The sequence below is a fragment of the Enhydra lutris genome, unplaced genomic scaffold (assembly GCF_002288905.1).
Source record: "Enhydra lutris kenyoni isolate GAN:26980312 unplaced genomic scaffold, ASM228890v2 scaffoldscaffold2, whole genome shotgun sequence".
In the NCBI taxonomy this organism is placed as follows: Eukaryota; Metazoa; Chordata; class Mammalia; order Carnivora; family Mustelidae; genus Enhydra; species Enhydra lutris.
In genome coordinates, this window is record NW_019154086.1 from 55,619,564 (window position 1) to 55,639,639 (window position 20,076).

Sequence of the window (20,076 nt, forward strand, 5' to 3'; positions counted from 1 at the left end):
TACCTCGTTTAAGATTGAAAGCTTTCCCTGTGGCCCCAAAGTTGAAGAGAGGAAAGCATCAACCGTGCTTGTGTTTTTCAGAATCAATAGTACCCTAAAACAGGTTACTTTAAGGAAAAAGAAAAAAATATGACTTGCCTTTGGGGTTCTCAAAATCAACCTGGTAATGCCACTTTTTATTCTCTTCACCAACTTGCTGGAGAAACATAAAATTTATTGCACAAAATTGAATTCTAATCCCTGAAAATTTCCCCATCACATGTTTTCTTTAAAGTTATTAGTTAAGTTAAAAAAAATTCATCAGTTGCAAATGTAAAGATATTTTATAACAGCTTGTTCTCCAGGGAGATAAATCTTCTTTTATTTTGTAGATGTTGTTAAGGAGGATAATGAAGAATACAGGACATGCTATGAAAGAGCTGGGTATGTACACTTCACCCTAAAGATTAAGCACAAACATCCCTTATTATCACTACTTCAGAGAGGCAATTATTTTGGTAACTAAACTGATATTTGAGGAAACCTATTTATTACTAATAATAAATTATATAACTTCAACAATATCATATCTTTGGTTTAGATGGGTTTCGTGTAATATTACCTCGTTTTTCCTGCCTTATACCTCAATAAAGACCTTTCAAATTCTTATTAAACACATTAACATTGCATGTTTATACATACTATTATCACCTTATAAATTCTATTTTCCTCCAAACCAAAAGTACACACACCATCCTGAGCAATACAAGGAAAAAAAGTTATTTTTTCCCCTTCACTTGCCACAGAGCTACCATCTGAGGATTTGGGATTTATAAACTGAAATCAGAAAAGAGTCTCACTACCATCTGAGGATTTAGGATTTATAAGCTGAAATCAGAAAAGAGTCTCACAGATCTCTGATATGACTGCTGGGAGCCTCTATGCCTAAATATGGCAATAGCTTCTTCTCTGAGTCATGCCATGTCATGCTCCTAGTACAGAGTAAATCCTGGGAGTGGGACAGACACACTCCTATAGCATAGAGTTCATGTGGAAGGAGAAGGAGATTTGGTACCAGGTAGTGGGCAAGAAAATGACACAGCAAATCTGAGAATTGACCAAGACTTGAGAGATTTTGCATGGCAGAGAGTTGTCAAGTGAGACAAGAAGCCATCACAAAGGAAAAGCCAAAATAGAATCTAAGTGAAAGCAACTCTCATGGGCATTCAGGAATCTTCTGCCTGATAAGACAGGCAGAAGAGCATAGATGAGTCCTCTAGATGCTCAGGAATGCTGGGTTGACAATAACCAAAGATGGATGAGAAGACTTAATCAGAAGCCATACCTAAGGCACTGTTTGAAGTCCAAAATCGTAATTCAAACAGAATAGAAAAGTAGAACATAAACTCCAGACCTAGGGCCCAGAAGAGCCTTTCAATATCCTATACAGGTATATCAGTATAATTGTTAATCCTAGGGCTAGGGTTGTCTGTCCTTCCTTATGGGCTTAGCTATAAGCTGACAAGAAAATAGCAAGCAGAACTCTGCAGCCACTGGTGAATTATGATTGATTGCAGACACCTCATCAGGAAGATATACATTTATCTGTGTTGAGGGTTGTATTCCATGGATTTAGAGTGGAAACACTAGCTTATTGTCCACATGAAATATTTAAATAATATTCTTATTTTATCTGAAAATGTTATTTTTCAGGCTACTTAGAGTATGACCACCCAGAAATCGCTGTTACTATGAAAACAAAGGAGGAGATTAATGTCATGCTCAATTTGGCTAGAGAAATTGTTAAGGTTTTTAGGTCAAAAGGTATTATTCATAAAATTGAAGGCTCTGAAATTAATAAGGTAAGGTAGCATATTTTTAAAGCAAATATACTTACTTGATATATAGTTGTTCATGATCTTCAAACCTACTTCTGATTTTCTAATATAAGCCATCTCTGAGATAGGAATGTCTCTAACTTAAAATAATTGTCTAACTTAAAATAATTGTCTAAAGAAAAGCACCTACCATAGAGCATTTCCTTCCTGATCTCCAATGCTCAATTTCTCATTCCCTTTCTTGGCACAGTGAGAGACCATCTCTTTCTATGCTTTTCTCCCAAACCATTGGTATGATTAAACTACTTCTCATCCTAGACTACAGTGGAAATCAGTATCTAGGAAATATCTACACCACTGAAATAACTTTTCCAATAGACTCCCATAATTTATAAGAGCATTCAGTTATATGAAAAATTCACTACATTTTCTTTAAGTTATTTAAATGGTACCATGACATATAAAAAAAATAGAGGGTCACAACTAATTCTGTAAGTACAAAATTTACTCTCCAGATTGGGAATGGTATGAGAAAAAAAAACAAAAGCTATTATGCTTGTGAATATATATACAAAACTTTTAAACATAATGGTAGCTAATTAAATCTGGTGGTATATTAAAAGTTTAGTATACTATGACTAAGAATGTTTTAGCTCTCAAAATAGCTATATAACTTATTAAGAGTTTAAAAAATTGAAGAAAAAGGAAAAAAATTGACAAAATTTATTACTCAAAATATTTTTTAAAATTCTCATGAGGCTAATAAGAGAAGTAGAATCCTTCACTGAATAAAGAGTTTCTATTTAAAATTTAAAAGAAACATTGTATTAAATGGTAAAACATAAGTATTCCAACTAAAGTCAGGACCAAAAGGAAAATGAACAGTGCCTCTCCAAATATTGAATGCCTTGCTGGAAGTCTTAGCCAGGTGAAGAAAAGAAAGAAAGGAAATTGAGAGAGATAAAATTTTTGGAAAGATGAAAAAGGTTATCATATATTGATTCTTTAAAATCCTAGGAAAATAAACTAAAATATGTAGGATTAATAAGGTAAATCATAGGGTATTCAGAAATAATATTGACATTCAAAATTCTTCCTCAACTAAAGAAAAATATTCTATTCACAGTATTGATTAAAAACTCTAAATCCTTAAGTGTGAACCTAACAGAAAATATATAACATCTATGTGGCAAGAACTGAAAGGCGTATTTGAGCAGGCAGAAAGATCAGTCACCTTAAAGATAAAACAATGGAAATTATCCTATTTGTGGAACAGAAATAAAAAGATTGGTGAAAAGTGACAAAATCTAAGGGACCCGTGAGATCCAATCAAGAGGACCAACATGTGCACTGTGGAAATTCCACAAGGTGAGAGACAGAGAATATTTGAAGAAGTAATGCTGAAAACTTCCCAACTTAGATGAAATACATAAATATTAATATCCAAGGAGTTTAATAAATTCCAAGTAGGATGACCTGAAAGAGACCCACACCAAGATGCATTATAATCAAACTGTCAAAAGGCAAAAGAAAATTTTGAAATCATCAATAAAGAAGTAACTCATCCCATATAAGCAATCCTTAATAAGATTATTATCAGATTTCTTATCAGATACTTTGGAGACCAGAAGTTAACTGATATATTTGAAATGCTAAAAGAGAAAAAAATCTATCAACCAAAAATCCTATATCCAACAAAACTGTCCTGCAGAAATGAAAAAGAAATTAAGACAGTCCCAGATAAACAAAAATGAAGGGAGTTTATTACCATAGAACTGAAAGAAATGATAAAAGGAGTCATGCACATTTAGTAGACACCTCACAACAGAGGATATTCAAATAACTGATACATAACAAAAGGTACTAAATTTTATTGTCATAAACTTAACACAAATTAAAACCAAATGAAATACCAATACACAACCATCAGAATACTTAATTTTTTTTAACTGACAATATTAGCTATAGGAAATTATGTGGAACTGGAATATTAGAGTAAGAGTATAATTTAACATAATCACTTTGGAATCGTTAGGCAGAATCTACTAAATGTGAAAATACTCATATGACCTAGCAATTAGATTACAGAACCGTATATCCACAGAAATGTATACATATGTACAGCAAACAAATACAGCAGCATTACAAAAGGCCAAAGCTGGCACACTCCAAATGTTGATCAAAAGTAGACAAAACTGTGGTATATCCATATAACATAATCCTCTACAATAATGAAAATGACAGGAATAAACTTCTGCTCCCTCTAATATTAAAGATGAATCTCATCTTTACTGAGATCTGAACAAATGAAACCAGACACAAATAAGTACATACTTGTTGATTTCATGCAGATAAATCTCAAAACCAAACAAAGTTAAACTCTGATAAAAGAGGTTATCTTTAGATAAACGAAATGACTAGAAGAGAATATAAGGATTTTAGGTGTAGTAAATGTTTTATTTCTTAATCTGGGTGCAGGTTACCAAGATCTTTTCACATTGTAAGTGTTCTTTGAGTGGACATTTATAATCTGTGCACTTTTTGTTTATGTGTTATAATTCAGTTAAAAAAAGTTTACTTTAAATATTTAATCTATGACTTCAGAATGATGATAACAGAAAAATGCTGTCAGTGGGGAGAAGTTGAAGGTTTCCATAGAAGAACAAAAATCTCAGAAGAGCAAGTAAAAGAAAGAGTACCAAGTCATAATTTCGTAAGCATTCTGTGAACACCAGTTTTGTTCATCTTCTTTCTTAAATTTTGTGGTTTTAGTTAATAATGGCCAAAAAAAGAGAGCTACTTGATTTCCTACCTGTTATCAAGCCCCTTACTATTGAAGAAGCACTCTACCATATTCCATGGCTAGACAAAGACAAAGACCATATACACTTCATTCAGGTAATATTTTCATTTTCTGGTAATACCATCTATAATGTACCAACAAATGATTTTTTTATTTAAAGATTTTATTTATTTATTTGACAGACAGAGATCACAAGTAGGCAGAGAGGCAGGCAGAGAGAGAGGAGGAAGCAGGCTCTCCACGGAGCAGAGAGCCCAATGCGGAGCTCGATCCCAGGACCCTGGGATCATAACCCAAGCCAAAGGCAGAGGCTTTAACCTACTGAGCCACCCAGGCGCCCCAAATGATTTTTTTTTTAACAAATTTTTTTTAATAAAGACTGTGATAATCTCCAGCTTAAAACTCCATGCGTAAACATCGCATCTGAAGTTATAAAGATCTATGGATATCCACCTTCATCTCTTTGATATTCATAATTCCTATTTTCTCTTACAAATTTATCACTAACACAATAAGTTGGATCTTACTGACTGATATTTTAAAATGTAAGAACTTTTATTAAGATGTAAACCTCAACATCCCCAACCACTGCTAATATAGTGTTTATGTCCTATATATTTGGTGATATTTTTAAGGAAAGAGCCAGAGTTGTAACATTTGACTGTGGAAATGATATATTTGAAGAAGGTGATGAGCCCAAAGGAATTTATATAATAATATCAGGTATGATAAAGGTAAGTCAGATTTATTCAAAAATGCACTTGTGAACATTAGTTAAAAAATCGATAAAATTGAGAATTCATAGTTTTCCATGTTAAGAACTGCATTGTTCCTCTTTTAGGACAACAGCCACCATTCACTTTTCTTGTTCAAACACAATGGTTAACATTACCTATCACCTTTTATTTTATTTTATTTATTTGAGAGAGAGAGAGAAAATGAGAGAGAGGGAGCATGAGAGGGGAGAGGTCAGAGGGAGAAGCAGACTCCCTGCTGAGCAGAGAGCCCAACATGGGATTGGATCCTGGGACTCCAAGATCATGACCTGAACCGAAAGCAGTCACTTAACCAACTGAGCCACCCAAGTGCCCCTACTTATCACCTTTTAAGCGTTACTTTCCCGTAGATAACAAGAAACCATCCAAAGGATCATCTTTAAGATGCAATATTTTAAGTTGTTTTCATCTTGTGTTTATCTGAACTGGGCATTTAGCCATTTTAAGGCAGGTATAAGTTGGCTGAGTAGAAGGAATCAGAAAGATTGCAGTATCTAAGAATACTTTTGCTAATTTAATAAATTCACTTTAAAAGGCACAAGTAAGAAGCATCCTCAAAATCATATTTACATATTAAAATTGTTAAAACCAAAGGAAAAAAAATAAAAAATTAGAGAGTTTTGGTAATTAACTGGCATTTTTTTTTCCCTCTTTCTTCATTCCTTAACAGCTTCAAAGATCAAAACCTGGTTTCGGAATTGACCAAATGTTCTGGGAGTCAGAGGAGAAAGATTATCAGCTAATGTACACAGACTTTGTGATCAGTGGGGAAATAATAGGAGAGCTAAACTGTTTAACTAATAAGCCCATGATGTATTCTGCTACCTGCAAAACCGTAGTGGAGGTCAGAAAACATCATCTTTTTGCCTATTGCTGTAACTTATTAAATATCTAGTATCAAATACCAAGGTTATTTCTGTACTTAGCATATATTTACAGTCTAGTAACATTTTTTTTAAATAGGAATAGTAAAGGAATAAAACTTGCTACCAAATTATACTTATCCAGTATACTGTCCTGGCAAAATGGCTTGCAAAATTAACCTACCATATTGAAAGTTTTAACCAGAAAAACTGATTAAATGAGGACTCTCATGGGGAAATTAGAGGACATATTTAGCTATCAATACCATAATTTGGGAGGTAAGGAAGGGAAAAAGTCAGAGAACTAACATTTATTAATAAAGAAGTTGAGCAAAGTGGATGGAAGTTTTCCCAGGCACAATGAGGACAAAATTCTCAAAGCAACAGGGGCTATCACTGGCCTAATTTAAACTCAAAAAGAAAAATGATTGCAAACAACTGAACCCCATGATATACAAAAATCCATAAGTTGATGATGATACCAAAGTTTGTTTAGTTTCCAATAAGATTGTTGGGATAAGAACTTACTATCCTAAAAATGGATTTTTTTTTTTAAATCGAAGGCATTCAACATTTATCCTGCCTTTCCTCTATGAATTCTTTCAAGGTAACCAAAAGAATAAGAAGAAGAAGAAGAAGAAGGAGGAGGAGGAGGAGGAGGAGGAGGAGGAGGAAGAGGAGGAGAAGGAGGAGGAGGAGAAGGAGGAGGAGGAGGAGGAGAAGGAGAAGGAGGAGGAGAAGAAGGAGAAGGAGAAGAAGGAGAAGAAGAAGAAGAAGAAGAAGAAGAAGAAGAAGAAGAAGAAGAAGGAGAAATTTTCTTCTGTACAGAATTCCAGCTAACAAATGTAGAAACAGAGAATTAGAGTATCTTCATTTTGCCATCTCAGTGAAGTAATGGATCTAGGCAACAGCCATCAACTGATGCTAGAACTACTGTGTGGAATATTAATGGGAAACTTTATAATGAAAGGACCAGGCTAGGCTGGCATCACCTAAAAAACAATCATAGCGTTACTACAAGTGGGACAGCTGGGCCTCGTCCACCTCTGGAGATGATGCTGCAAAGCTGGCTCTTTGAAAAAAATCAACAAAATTGATAAACCTTCAGCCAAATTCATAAAAATAGGAAAGAGAGAGAGATGATTCAAATCAACAAAATCAAAAATGAAAGAGGAGAAATAACTGACATCAGAGAAATACAAAGGATTGTAAGAGAATATTATGAAAAACTATATGCCAACAATTTGGACAACCTAGAAGAAATGAATAAATTCCTAGAAACATGTAACTTCCCAAAACTGAATCAAGAAGAAGTAGAAAATTTGAACAGATCAATTACCAGCAATGAAATTGAACAAGAAATCAAAAAACTCCAACAAACAGAAGTCCAGGACCAGATGGCCTCACTGGTGAATTCAACCAGACATTTAAAGAAGAGTTAGTACTTATTCTTCTCAAAATATTCCAAAATCAAAGAGGAAGGAAAGCTTCCAAATTCATTCTATGAGGTCAGCATTACCCTGATACCAAAACCAGATAAAGACACTACAAAAGAGACAACTATAGGCCAATATCTCTGATGAACATCAAGTTACCTACTCATAGATGCAAAAATCCTCAACAATATATTAGCAAACTGAATCCAACAATACATTAAAAAAAAAAACCGTTTACCACTATTGAATGACTTTTATTCCCAAGATGCAAGGGTAGTTCAATATTTACAAATGAATCAACATGACACATCACATCAATAAGAGAAAGAATAAGAACCATATGAGCATTTCAGTTGATGCAGAAAAAGCATTTGACAAAGTACAAGACCCATTCATAATAAGAGACCTCAACAAAGTAGGTGTAGAGGGCACATGTCTCAACAAAATAAAGGCCGTATATTAAAAACCCACAGCTAACATCAGACTCAAAGGTGAAAAGCTGAGAGCTTTCCCCCTAAGGTCAGGAACAAAACAAGGATGTCCACTCTTACTGCTTTTATTCAACATATATTGCAAGCCCTACCCACAGCAATCAGACAAGAAAAAGAAATAAAACTCATCTAAATTGGTAAGGAAGAAGTAAAACTTTCACTCTTTGACATGATACTATATATAAAAAACCCTAAAGGCCGTCAAAAAGAAAAATTCTAGAACTGATAAATGAATTTAGTAAGGTTGCAGGATACGAGACCAATGTATAGAAACCCATTGCATCTCTATACACTAATAATGAAACAGCAGAAGGAAATTAAGAAAGTAATCCCATTTCCAGCTGCACCACAAATAATAAAATACCTAGGAATAAATTTAACCAAGGAGGTGAAAGATCTGTACTCTGAAAACTATAAAACCTTGATGAAAGAAATTAAGATGTCTCATGCTCATAGGTTGGAAAAACAAATATTGTTAAAAGTGTCTGTATTATCCAAAGTAGTCTACAGATTTAATGTAATCCCTATCAAAATACTAACAGCATTTTTCACAGAACTAGACCAAACAATCTTAAAATATGTATGGAACCATAAAAGAAAGTGAAAGCAATCTTGAAAAACAAAGCTGTGGGTATCGTAATTAAAGATTTCACATTATATTACAAAGCTATACTAATCAAAACAGTATGGGACAAAAATAGAAACATAAATCAATGGAACAGAATAGAAAATCCAGAAATAAACCCACAATAATGTGGCCAATTAATCTTTGACAAAGTAGGCAAGAATATACAATGGGAAAAAGTCTTTTCAACAAATGATGTTGGGAAAACAGGGTGGTTAAATGCAAAGAAGTGAAAGTGGATTACTTTTTTACACCACACACAAAAATAAATTCAAAATGGATTAAGGACCTAAATGGGAGACCTGAAGCTATAAAAATCTTAGAATAGGGGTGCCTGGCTGGCTGTCTTAGTCAGTAGCATGTGACTCTTGGGACCATAATTTAAGCCCCACATTGTGCATAGAGTTTGCCTAAAAAAATAAATGAATAAAAAATGAAAATCCTGGAATGGAGAACAGGTGATCATTTCTCTGAAACTGGCCATAACAACTTCTTTCTAATTATGTCTCCTGAGGCAAAGAAAACAAAAACAAATATAAACTATTGGAACGACATCAAAATAAAAAGCTTCTGCACAACAAAGGAAACAACCAAAAGAACTAAAAGATAACCTACTGAATGGGAGAAGATATTAGCAAATGGTATATTTGATAAAAGGTTAGTATCCAAAATATATATAAGAACTTATACAACTCAACACCAAAAAATAATAATAACAATAATAATCCAGTTTAAAAATGGGCAGAAGACATTAGGGAAATACAAATCAAAACCACAATGAGATATCACCTCACACCAGTCAGAATGGCTAAAATTAACAAGTCAGGAAACAACAGATGCTGGCGAGGATGCAGAGAAATGGGAACCCTCCTACACTGTTGGTGGGAATCTAAGCTAGTGCAACCACTTTGGAAAACAGCATGGAGGTTCCTCAAAAAGTTGAAAATAGAGCTACCCTATGACCCAGCAATTGCACTACTGGGTATTTACCCTAAAGATACAAATGTAGTGATCCGAAGAGGCACGTGCGCCCGAATGTTTATAGCAGTAATGTCCACAATAGCCAAACTATGGAAAGAGCCTAGATGTCCATCAACATATGAATGGATACAGAAGATGTGGTATATATATACAATGGAATATGATGCAGCCATTAAAAGAAACGAAATCTTGCCATTTGCAATGACGTGGATGGAATTTGAAGGTATTATGCTAAGCAAAATAAGTCAATCAGAGAAAGACAATTATGTGATCTCTCTGATATGAGGAGTTTGAGAGGCAGAATAGAGGGGTCGTGGGGGGAAGGGAGGGAAAAAAAATGAAACAATATGGGACTGGGGAAGGAGACAAACCATAAGAGACTCTTTTTTTTTGTTTGTTTTGTTTTTGTTTTTGTTTTTTATTAAATTTTATTTTTTATAAACATATATTTTTATCCCCAGGGGTACAGGTCTGTGAATCGCCAGATTTACACACTTCACAGCACTCACCATAGCACATACCCTCCCCAATGTCCATAACCCCACCCCCCCTCTCCAAACCCCCCTCCCCCCATCAACCCTCAGTTTGTTTTGTGAGATTAAGAGTCACTTATGAGAGACTCTTAATCTCACCAAAAAACTGAGGGTTGCTGGGGAGTGGGAGTGGGGAGGGATAGAGTGGCTGGGTTACAGACATTGGGGAGGGTACGTGCTATGGTGAGTGCTGTGAATTGTGTAAACCTGGCGATTCACAGACCTGTACCCCTGGGGATAAAATACATTATATGTTTATTTAAAAAAATTAATTAATTAATTTTTAAAAAATGGGCAGAGGACATAAACAGACATTTCTCCAAAGAAGACTTACAAATGGCCAGCAGACACATGAAAAGATGCTCATCATCACTTATCATCAGAGAAACACAAATCAAAACCACAATAAGATGTCACCTCACACCCATCAGAATGGCTAAAATAAAAAGCTCAGTAAACAATTGTTGGCAAGGATGTGAAGGAAAAGGGACCCTCATGCACTATTAATAGGAATGTAAACTTGTGCGTCACTACAGAAGACAGAATGGAAGTTCTTTAAAAAATTAATAGAACTCCCCTAAGATCCAGTGATCACACTAATGGGTATTTACTCAAAGAATTTGAAGGGATATATGCACCTCTATGTTTATGGCATCATTATTTAAAATAGCCAAATTACCGAAGGAGCCTAAATGTCCATCAATAGATGGATGGATAAAGAAAATATTGTGCGTGTATATATATAATGGAATCTTATCTGGCCATAAAAAAGAATGAAATCTTGCCATTTGCAACAACATGGATGGAACTAAAGAGTATAATGCTAAGCAAAATAAGTCACAGAAAGACAAATACCATATGATTTTACTTATGTGTGGAATTTAAGAAGCAAAACAGGGACACCTGGGTGGCTCAGTGGGCTAAGCTGCTGCCTTCGGCTCAGGTCATGATCCCAGGGTCCTGGGATCGAGTCCCACATCGGGCTCCTTGCTCGGCAGGGACCCTGCTTCTCTCTCCGCCTCTGCCTGCCTCTCTGCCTGCTTGTGAGCTCTCTCTCTCTCTCTGACAAATAAATAAATAGATAAATAAATAAAATCTTTAAAAAAAAAAAAGAAAACAAATGAACAAAGGAAAAAAGAGACAAACCGAAAACAAACTCTTAACTATAGAGAATAAACAGATGGTTACCAGAGGGAAGGGGGGGTGGTCAGGGGATAGGTGAAATAGGTGAAGAGAATTAAGAGTACACTTATCTTGATGAGCACTGGAGTAATATATGGAATTATTGAATCACTATATCGTACACCTGAAATTAATGTAACACTATGAGTCAACTACACTGGAATTAAAATTTTAAAAAGAATAATGTTAGATGACCTTTACTGTCTGACTTGAAGTCTTATTATAAATCTATTATAACCAACACCAAATGGTATTAGCTTAAGATAATATAGATCAGTAGAACAGGGAAGAGAATCCAGAAATAGATTCATATTTACACAATCAATTGATCTTTAACGATAATGGTATTCTCAACAAGTGATCCTGAAAATCCCAAATATCTGAGTGGAAGCTCTGAGCCTCAGCCCCATATATTATGCACAAAAATTGACTTGGAATGATGATAGACCTAAACATAAAAATTAGAGCTATAAACACAGATCTTGAGATAGGCAAAGATTTCTAAGCCAGGTCAGAAGAAGCACTAACCGTAAAAGGAAATATTGATAAATTGAATGTAACTAGAATTAAAATCTTCTGCTTTTTGAAAAGACACTGCAAAGAACATGGATAAAGCAAGCCACAGAGCATGGGGTGGGAGCTTTTCACAATACCTTTATCTGAAAAATTACTTGACAATGGAATCTACAAAGAATTCTTAGAGCTCAAATATATTATTATTATTATTACAGTTTCTGAAAAAGTAGAAAACAACATATCAAAAATCATGGAAACTTTTAAACTAAAGACATAATGTTTCATTGGAGCATGTAACCTTTTACTATTTAATTTATGAAAAGATACACAAATATTTACTACTACACACATTTTATTAGGTGTCCAGGGAACAACATGAATCTTACATAATTTAAATTCTTAGCTTTAATGTTATATGTAAATAAGAAAACCTTATATCCTTAAACTATAGGTGTACAGAATGAAATATTACATTTATATCCTCCATTTTTCAGTTGTGTTTTATTCCTATACAACACTTGTATGAAGCTTTTGAACAATGTTGTCCTCACATCGAGTATAAAATGTGGCTAAAACTTGGACTTTCAATTGCTGCAAAAAAAATGAGGGAACATTTATCTTATGAGGTAAGAGGTGTTTATATATAAACTCATCCTTCTGTCTGAATAGAATTGTATTAAAATGCTGTTATCAATTAACTCTTTAGGAATTGGTATTAAACATAAACAGTAGACTACGAAATCGTGTTTTCCTTGTAGGACTGGAACTACAAGATGCAGTTAAAACTCCGTAATGTTTCTGTAAAAGATATACCAAAGAACACCAAAACTGGTATCTATGATGAAACTGTGACTTATGTCATCCTCATCCATGGAGCTGTAGAAGATTGTCAATTACGAAAAGCTTATAAGGCACCTTCCTTAATTCCTATAACATGCTGTCAGGTATAGAAATGTTGATTCCTGCCTTCCAGTCAATATGACGTATGTCCAGACAATGTATGAACATTAGAAAAATTGTCACTTTTCCACCTTCCCATCCTCTGTGTTTCCTCTATCACTCCATAAACACACACACCACACACACCCAGTTCACTGATTGCTTTGGCCCTTGGTAGCCCAAACACCAAGGTATCCTGTTCAGTGTCAATGAAGCAGACTGAGCTGTACATTTTGGCCATGGTTAGATTTTGGTGCTATAGTACGTAACAAGAGAGGGCCTGTTAAGTTCATTTACACATTGCAGAAAGACCACTTTCTCTGGACTGTGTCAACAGTACTCTAGGAAAGTTCTGCAGACCCATGCTGAACTGAGTATCAGTGGTATTTGCTCAGCTACTTTGAAAGTGAATGTAAGATGAAGGACTTGCCATGTTTAAGGGGCTGAGTTTTCCTGGCAATCAGAATGAGAAGTTGTGCATATGCAGAAAGAAAGAAGGCAGACTGTGTTGTGTGTGTGTGTGTGTGTGTGTGTGTGTGTGTGTGTGTGTAGGGATAGAGAAAGAAAGGCACTTGTCAGGAGGAATCAGGAGACATACAAAATGTATCTAGAGAAAATAAATTGAAAGACCTCAAGTCAATTAAATTAGGCATATATTTTTAAAGCAATGAATATATGGCAGAAACTGTGCTAGATGCTAAAGTGATCAAGACAAATGAAATTTGCAACTTACGCTCAGAAGAGCTCTCAACCAAGTGAAAAGAAACATATATATGTTAATGAAACATGTACAGCTATGATAGAAGTACTTTAGAGGTAGGTTTGGATCAGGAGAAAAACATGAGGTGGGGATAAGAGGAATCCAAAGATGAGAAAGAGATAAGAGAAATTTTCTGAACAGATGCCACCAGTTCCAATGTGATAGACCCACTGAGAGGAAGGGAGACATTACTATTAACTATGGTGTGGCCTACCACTCTATTCCTGAATACATAATAGCAAAGTTCCCCTGTGGGTGCTGACCCGGAATGTAGATGACCAAGCAAGATATCCTCAAGGCAACCTAAAACCTACGAAACTCTAGTCTACCCTCCTAGGCAGAAAGCCCTGCTACTCTAGATGTGGGTACCAATGTGATTCAAAACATATCAAAAATAACCACAGGTTGAAGGATTTCTTGAAGTCTACTGTTTTTTAAACTTTCTTTTGCCACATAGATAATCTCTCTAGGTGATATTTTAAAGCATCTTTAATAATTAACTCATAATGATTTTTCTCATTTGTAAAACAAATGAGCAGAGCATTTAAAAATCAATGAAAGTACACGGGATGTTGACTTTGAAAAAACCAACATAGTCCGGTATTTTAAGATATCTCATAGAGACATGTTTACTTCTTATCCCGGATACTTAGAGAGGTCCTGAGAGAGTTTACCAGAGAAACATTTAATTGTATGATATGTACTCAGAAATTAACTTATAGTCTGTCAAACTTCAGGTACAAGGCACTGAAGATTTTACAAAGGTAATGATTGTTCAAACTTTGGTTGATTTGAAAAAATTCAGATGGAACACCAGAAAGTATGTACCTTCACATAAAGCGTCTCTTCCAGTATCATGTGAGTTAGATTTCTCTGAGTAATTGAGACCTTAATTTCCATTTATAAAATTGTATATATTTATAAAATAGCCATATATGTATTTGGAAACTATTGAATACATTCTACCCAGAGTATTGGAAAATTAATTAATTTTTCCAATTAATTAATTGGAAAATTAATTGCCATATTTGATATCTGATGGGGGAATCCAGATTGACAATATCCATGTTATAGTAGGAATTATTCTATACTTCATCTATAAGAATAAACATACATAATTATCAAAATACTATGGAAAAATTGTTAATGAGGGAATTTTTATTTTTTAAGATTTTATTTATTTTAGAGAGAGCACAGTGGGTGGGGTGGGGAGAGGAGCAGGAGAGGTGGGAGAGAGAGAATCTCAGACTCCCTACTGAGGGCAGAGCCCACCTCAAGGCTCAATCTTACCACCCTGAGACCATGACCTGAGCTGAAACAAAGATTCAGACTTTCAATTGACTGAGCCACCCAGGCCCCCAATGAGACAATTTTTAGCTCTTCCCTCAAATTAACATATTTTATATAGCAGTAATAATGGAAATACTATGGTACTGTCTGACTCTTCCAATTACCCACAGCCTGGCATTCATTCTCAACACAACTTAACATTAATGTATTTGGGGATGAAGGGACAATAGATCATTTTTTTTATCTCTTTACAAACTTCCTGCACATTTGTTACATAATCTTTACAATAAAAGACTTTTAAGCCTTTTTTTAAAATATGACCCTTCTTTCCACCAATTGAGAACCACCAATTTCAGATCATAGGCCCTGAGTGTGAATGACTTGAACCTGGTCTAATGTGACAGTTGAACTAATAGAAACAGTGCTTTGTTCCAGTGCTTGAACTAATACAGTCTTTCTTGAACTAGCAAGCAAACTCTATAAAGAAGACCTTCAATTTGATACAAATATTGAGGTAAATTTAAAACAGTCTTTTTAAAAGTTTTATTTTGGGGAAAAGAGAGTCTGGAATGTATGAAAATTATCAGTGTGTTTCTCTTAATCTGAAGGAATTTACCTGCTAATCATTTTGTAAATATCGATATGAACACTGTCTGTCTTAGTCCAGGGTAAGTAGAAATTGTATTTATATTTTTGGGTAAATATCAGATAAATGACAAAGAAAAACAAAGGTCAGAAGATACCAGAATATTTATTTTGAATCACACGAGCCACCACGCACTATTGAGTACCTAGTTGAGTAGCTAGTCACTAGGGTTGTCATGTACATGAGCCCTCCCACTTCTCTGCCTTGGGATGAAATTTTGACTGGTCTGAAGCCTTCATTGCTACCTCAACTATGCATCTGAGATCTTCCAAATGGAGGCAGTTTGCTCAACTATTCACAAAGCCTGTCACAAAGCAGGAGCTCAGTGATGACCATACTAATCTAATCTGCCCCAGGCTAACCCAGAAAAACCCATAAATATTGGTTCATTTCATAGTCCCCTATGAACTTGGACAGGTCACTTAGGGATCTTGGGATCCTCAAAACCCTGGGCCAACTTGGCAACAAGATCCCAAGTTCTGAAACATTACAGAGCCCTGGAATTGAAAGTGGGGCACAGAGAAATAGGATGGAAATACCTCACTACCTCTACACCAGCTTGCTTGTAGACTGAATCCTGGGGAGATCCAGACGAGGTAGAGAATTTATTTGTAATTCTAGTTTGTGCCAAGCTGGTCATATTACTCCAGGGAATGTTGATTATAATACCCAGAATCTGAGAGATATCTTATACAAATACACAATCTAGAAAATTGTGTATTTGGTTGTTAAAAATATGTTTCACATCAAGTCCATTTGCTCTATTAGCACTAGGCATAAAATTCTAAGAACACATGTTCCTTCTCCCCTGAATCTCTCAACAAGAGTATGTTGCAGGGAAGATGGTTACAGGTTCTGGGGAGAAAGTTGAAGGCCAATTCTCTCATGTCTGTCTGGTCTTCAAGAGGCCAACACTTTTCTTTAATATCCAATTCCCATCCAGCATAAAAGCAAGAGGTTCACCTCCTCCCTAAACATTTTGGAGTCTTTCTGGGGAAGCTGTTCCTCAAACTTCCCTGATTATAACTTGTTGCCTGGAACTACTGACCCAATAACATACAGGCTGAGAGTATTTGCTCTGACATGAGACTCCTGGTTTCCTTACTGTTTCCATCACTTCTTAGCCATGCGATCTTGGACAGATTTCTTAACCTCTTTAAGCATCCACAAAACAGAGACAATAACCATACTTACCTTGTATAGTGCTGCCGTGCAGATTAAAGAAATGGAAAGTAGACTGCAAAGTGTTTGACACATAACAAGCAATCCATACACATAATTTCCATTATTTTCTGCTAACCCCTTCCTCACATTGTAAACTACTTCTCCAGACTTCTTGTGCTCTCCAGATAACTTATTTTCTAAAAAATACAGGTACCTCCTCTAATTCTCCCAAACACAGTTGCTGTTGAAGACTAGGAAGTAACAAAAGTAAATTACAATTTAAAAAATGAAGAAGATGAGGAGAACATTTAAGATAAAATATTAGATGGTTCCTAGGGGCCACTGGGTAGCCTATCTTTCTCCTTAGCCTGGGCAGGCTGCCAAGCTTATGAGAGTCAGCTTAATAGTGTATTTTAAATAATGAGGGAGCAGGGAAACCAATGCTCTCCTGTACATATTCCCCGAAGTGCTGCTTTTTCAAAATTAAAGAAAACCTGATGGCATGAGGTTGTTAAGATAGAGAAACTAGTGTGGAAGTAAAGGTCCATTAAATGGTAGAAACGTCAACTACTGAGCCTATATAATATATAATAACTGTCAAATTGTGTTATTTAGTAAATGCTTTTTCTTCTTGATTAGATCCTGGCTCTGTTTCCGGGCCAGCTCCCTTCATGCTCCCCCAAACCCTCCTCCCACCAATACCCCAGAACTGTAACTTTACCTTCACATAGCAAAAAGGCCTGTTGCCACATCCATCAGCTCTTTACAAAGTGTTTTGATCCCCAGGATGGGAATAAAAACAGTGCTGCTGTTGTAGAAGTCCTCATTCTCAGTCCCTTGCTCCATAGACCAGATTTGACACCAGCCCTGCTTTATAACTCTAACCCATTATAATAGTCTTAGAATTTGACTCCTATCTGCTATCTCAACTTCTAGATTCAACAGCCTTCAGGATTCCTTGATAATATTAAGGAGGAAATGGATATCTATCCGGTCACCTAGAATGAGACTCAGTGAAAATCTGGTAAGCTGCCTCAGTTTCCTCAACATGATCTGGATCACACCTGTTCCTGGAGATACAGGCTGAAGCCAAAAGTTCAGGTCCCCTTTGGTGTGACAGTGTGAATTATACCCCTTTCCACTAGCCATTATTTGCTATATAATCACTTCCACTAACCCGTTGATTCTTCTAATGACACTATCTCTGAATTCTAAATTGGAAAATTAACTCTAAAATAAGATTCCTTTATCGAGATTTCTGAAATAGACTCCTGGCTTCCTCTCTTTATTCTGCTACTTAATCCCACGTGCAGCATGCTCATTTTTTAGGCTGCCCTGCACCGTGGAAGATATAAACAAGTAACAAAGATATAAACAGGTGATAAGTGATGACTTCAATTTTCAAAAGCTTCTGTTCTAGTTAAGGAGGCAAAACAGATCAGAAGGCAGTCCAATAGCCATTTGAGATATACTGTGGATCATGCCAACTGAAACTAAAGGAATTCAAAACAGAAACAACTGCTGGTGAACATAAAGTCTTTGTGGAGAAGGGAAGAGGATGTTTGGAGTAGGGGACACAAGAGACCAAGACTTTTGGGAAACAATGAGTTCACCAGTCTACCTTTGGTTGCTCAAAATGCAGCGTCAATGAAGAAGTGCGTGTGGGAGGGGAGGTGCACACTTTATATGACTGTGTTACATAAAGCATATCGCTGGGTTTAAAAATGACCTTCTAATAAATCTTTGTGTCTCCATTTAAAAAATGTTAACTCTTGCATGCTACTTTCTATGACAAAGACCAAATTTAAAAATAGAACCAAAAGGTAACAATACACTATGAAAAAGTATTTTTAGGAATTACTTGTAATACGATCAGTATCTTCATGTGGGGATAAAGATGTATACAAAATGATAAGGAAAACACTATGACTCCCATAGGCAAATTTAAAAACAGCCAGTTCAGGAGAAAGACAATACCCAGAATAAGGAGAAAATAAGAAGCACCAAGTTAAACAACAATGAAGTATTAACACTGATTTTTTTAAAATTAACAATATTTACCCCATGGTAAGATCTATTTCCTTTGAAATAGCTGAAAATAGCATGATACTTGTTTTCTTATATTTTGCTGGTAGTTGAGTAAAAGGAATTTGAAGTAAAAGTTATAAAAATGTTCATATACTTTGACTCCATGAATTTGCTTCTGAGAATTAACCCAAAAAGAGTAATCCAAAGTAATAAAGTAGACATATGCACAAACTGCCCAGTGCACCACCATTTCTAATGGTAAAACATTAAAAAGAGTCCAGGTATGTGCTATGGTGCTGTGAATTGTGTAAGACTGATGAATCGCAGACCTGTACCCCTGAAACAAATGATACATTTAATGTTAATAATAAAAAAGGTAGCAAAAAAAAAAAAAGAGTCCAAGTGTCCAATAGTAAGAAAGTATATAATTTCACTACAGACCATCCTTTAGAGGAAATCCACAACCATTAAAAAGATTGGTTGTATAGTCCAATGTAAAATATAAAAATGAATGCAAACACATACATACAACTTTCTTAACATGAAAAGAGGTCAGGGGCGCCTGGGTGGCTCAGTCAGTTAAGCATCTGCCTTTGGCTCAGTCCTGGGATCAGATCGAGCCCCACACCAGTCTCTCTGTTCAGCAGGGAGTCTGCTTCTCCCTCTTCCTCTGCCCCTCCCTCTGCTTGTGCTCTCTCCCTCTCTCTCAAATAAATAAATGAAATCTTTGAAAAAAAAGAGAGAGAGAGGCCAGAAAAGATAAACCCAAATGATTCAACCAGACATTAGAAAGGTATGAGTAGGGACAGGTGTGTTCACCTCTTATCATATTTTCCATGGTTTTATTGCTCTTGTAATAAAAAAAAAAAATGATTGTAAGCATTATTCAAATAGAAATACTCTGGAAGTTGTCTGTTCCTTTCTGCCCCTCTTTACACTCAGCAATCCCTGTGTGGTGAAAAGGAGAGGTAGCTACCAGAACTGAGACCTCATTGGTGCTTCCCATAGTGGAACATACTTCTCCTCTAGTCCCTAAACTACCCCTGTCCCATTCAGCAGGCCCCAGGGGCTCTCAAACTCTGACCTCCAGTTTAAATCACGCCACCACTACTTTGGGAAAAATGACTGACTCACACTTACCCACTTGATGTCCTTCCTTGTCCTCAGCAATAATGACCAGGAGGTATTTCCTGTGGGAATTAAACTGATCCTCTAGTGCATCCTGT

At 35.7% G+C, this 20,076-nt stretch overlaps 1 protein-coding gene across 1 annotated transcript in view; it reads left to right on the forward strand.

Annotated features, from left to right (window-relative positions):
* LOC111150828 (solute carrier family 9 member C1) overlaps positions 1–17,824 on the forward strand; it is a 75,099-nt gene extending 57,275 nt beyond the window's left edge. Inside the window, exons 18-27 of the mRNA XM_022508454.1 lie at positions 372–423; positions 1,693–1,841; positions 4,590–4,715; positions 5,256–5,354; positions 6,067–6,240; positions 12,518–12,649; positions 12,782–12,967; positions 14,460–14,580; positions 15,480–15,526; positions 17,759–17,824. Of these exons, the coding sequence (XP_022364162.1) occupies positions 372–423; positions 1,693–1,841; positions 4,590–4,715; positions 5,256–5,354; positions 6,067–6,240; positions 12,518–12,649; positions 12,782–12,967; positions 14,460–14,580; positions 15,480–15,526; positions 17,759–17,824 (1,152 nt within the window). The remainder of the gene's footprint in view (positions 1–371; positions 424–1,692; positions 1,842–4,589; positions 4,716–5,255; positions 5,355–6,066; positions 6,241–12,517; positions 12,650–12,781; positions 12,968–14,459; positions 14,581–15,479; positions 15,527–17,758) is intronic.
* Positions 17,825–20,076: the final 2,252 nt, after the last annotated feature.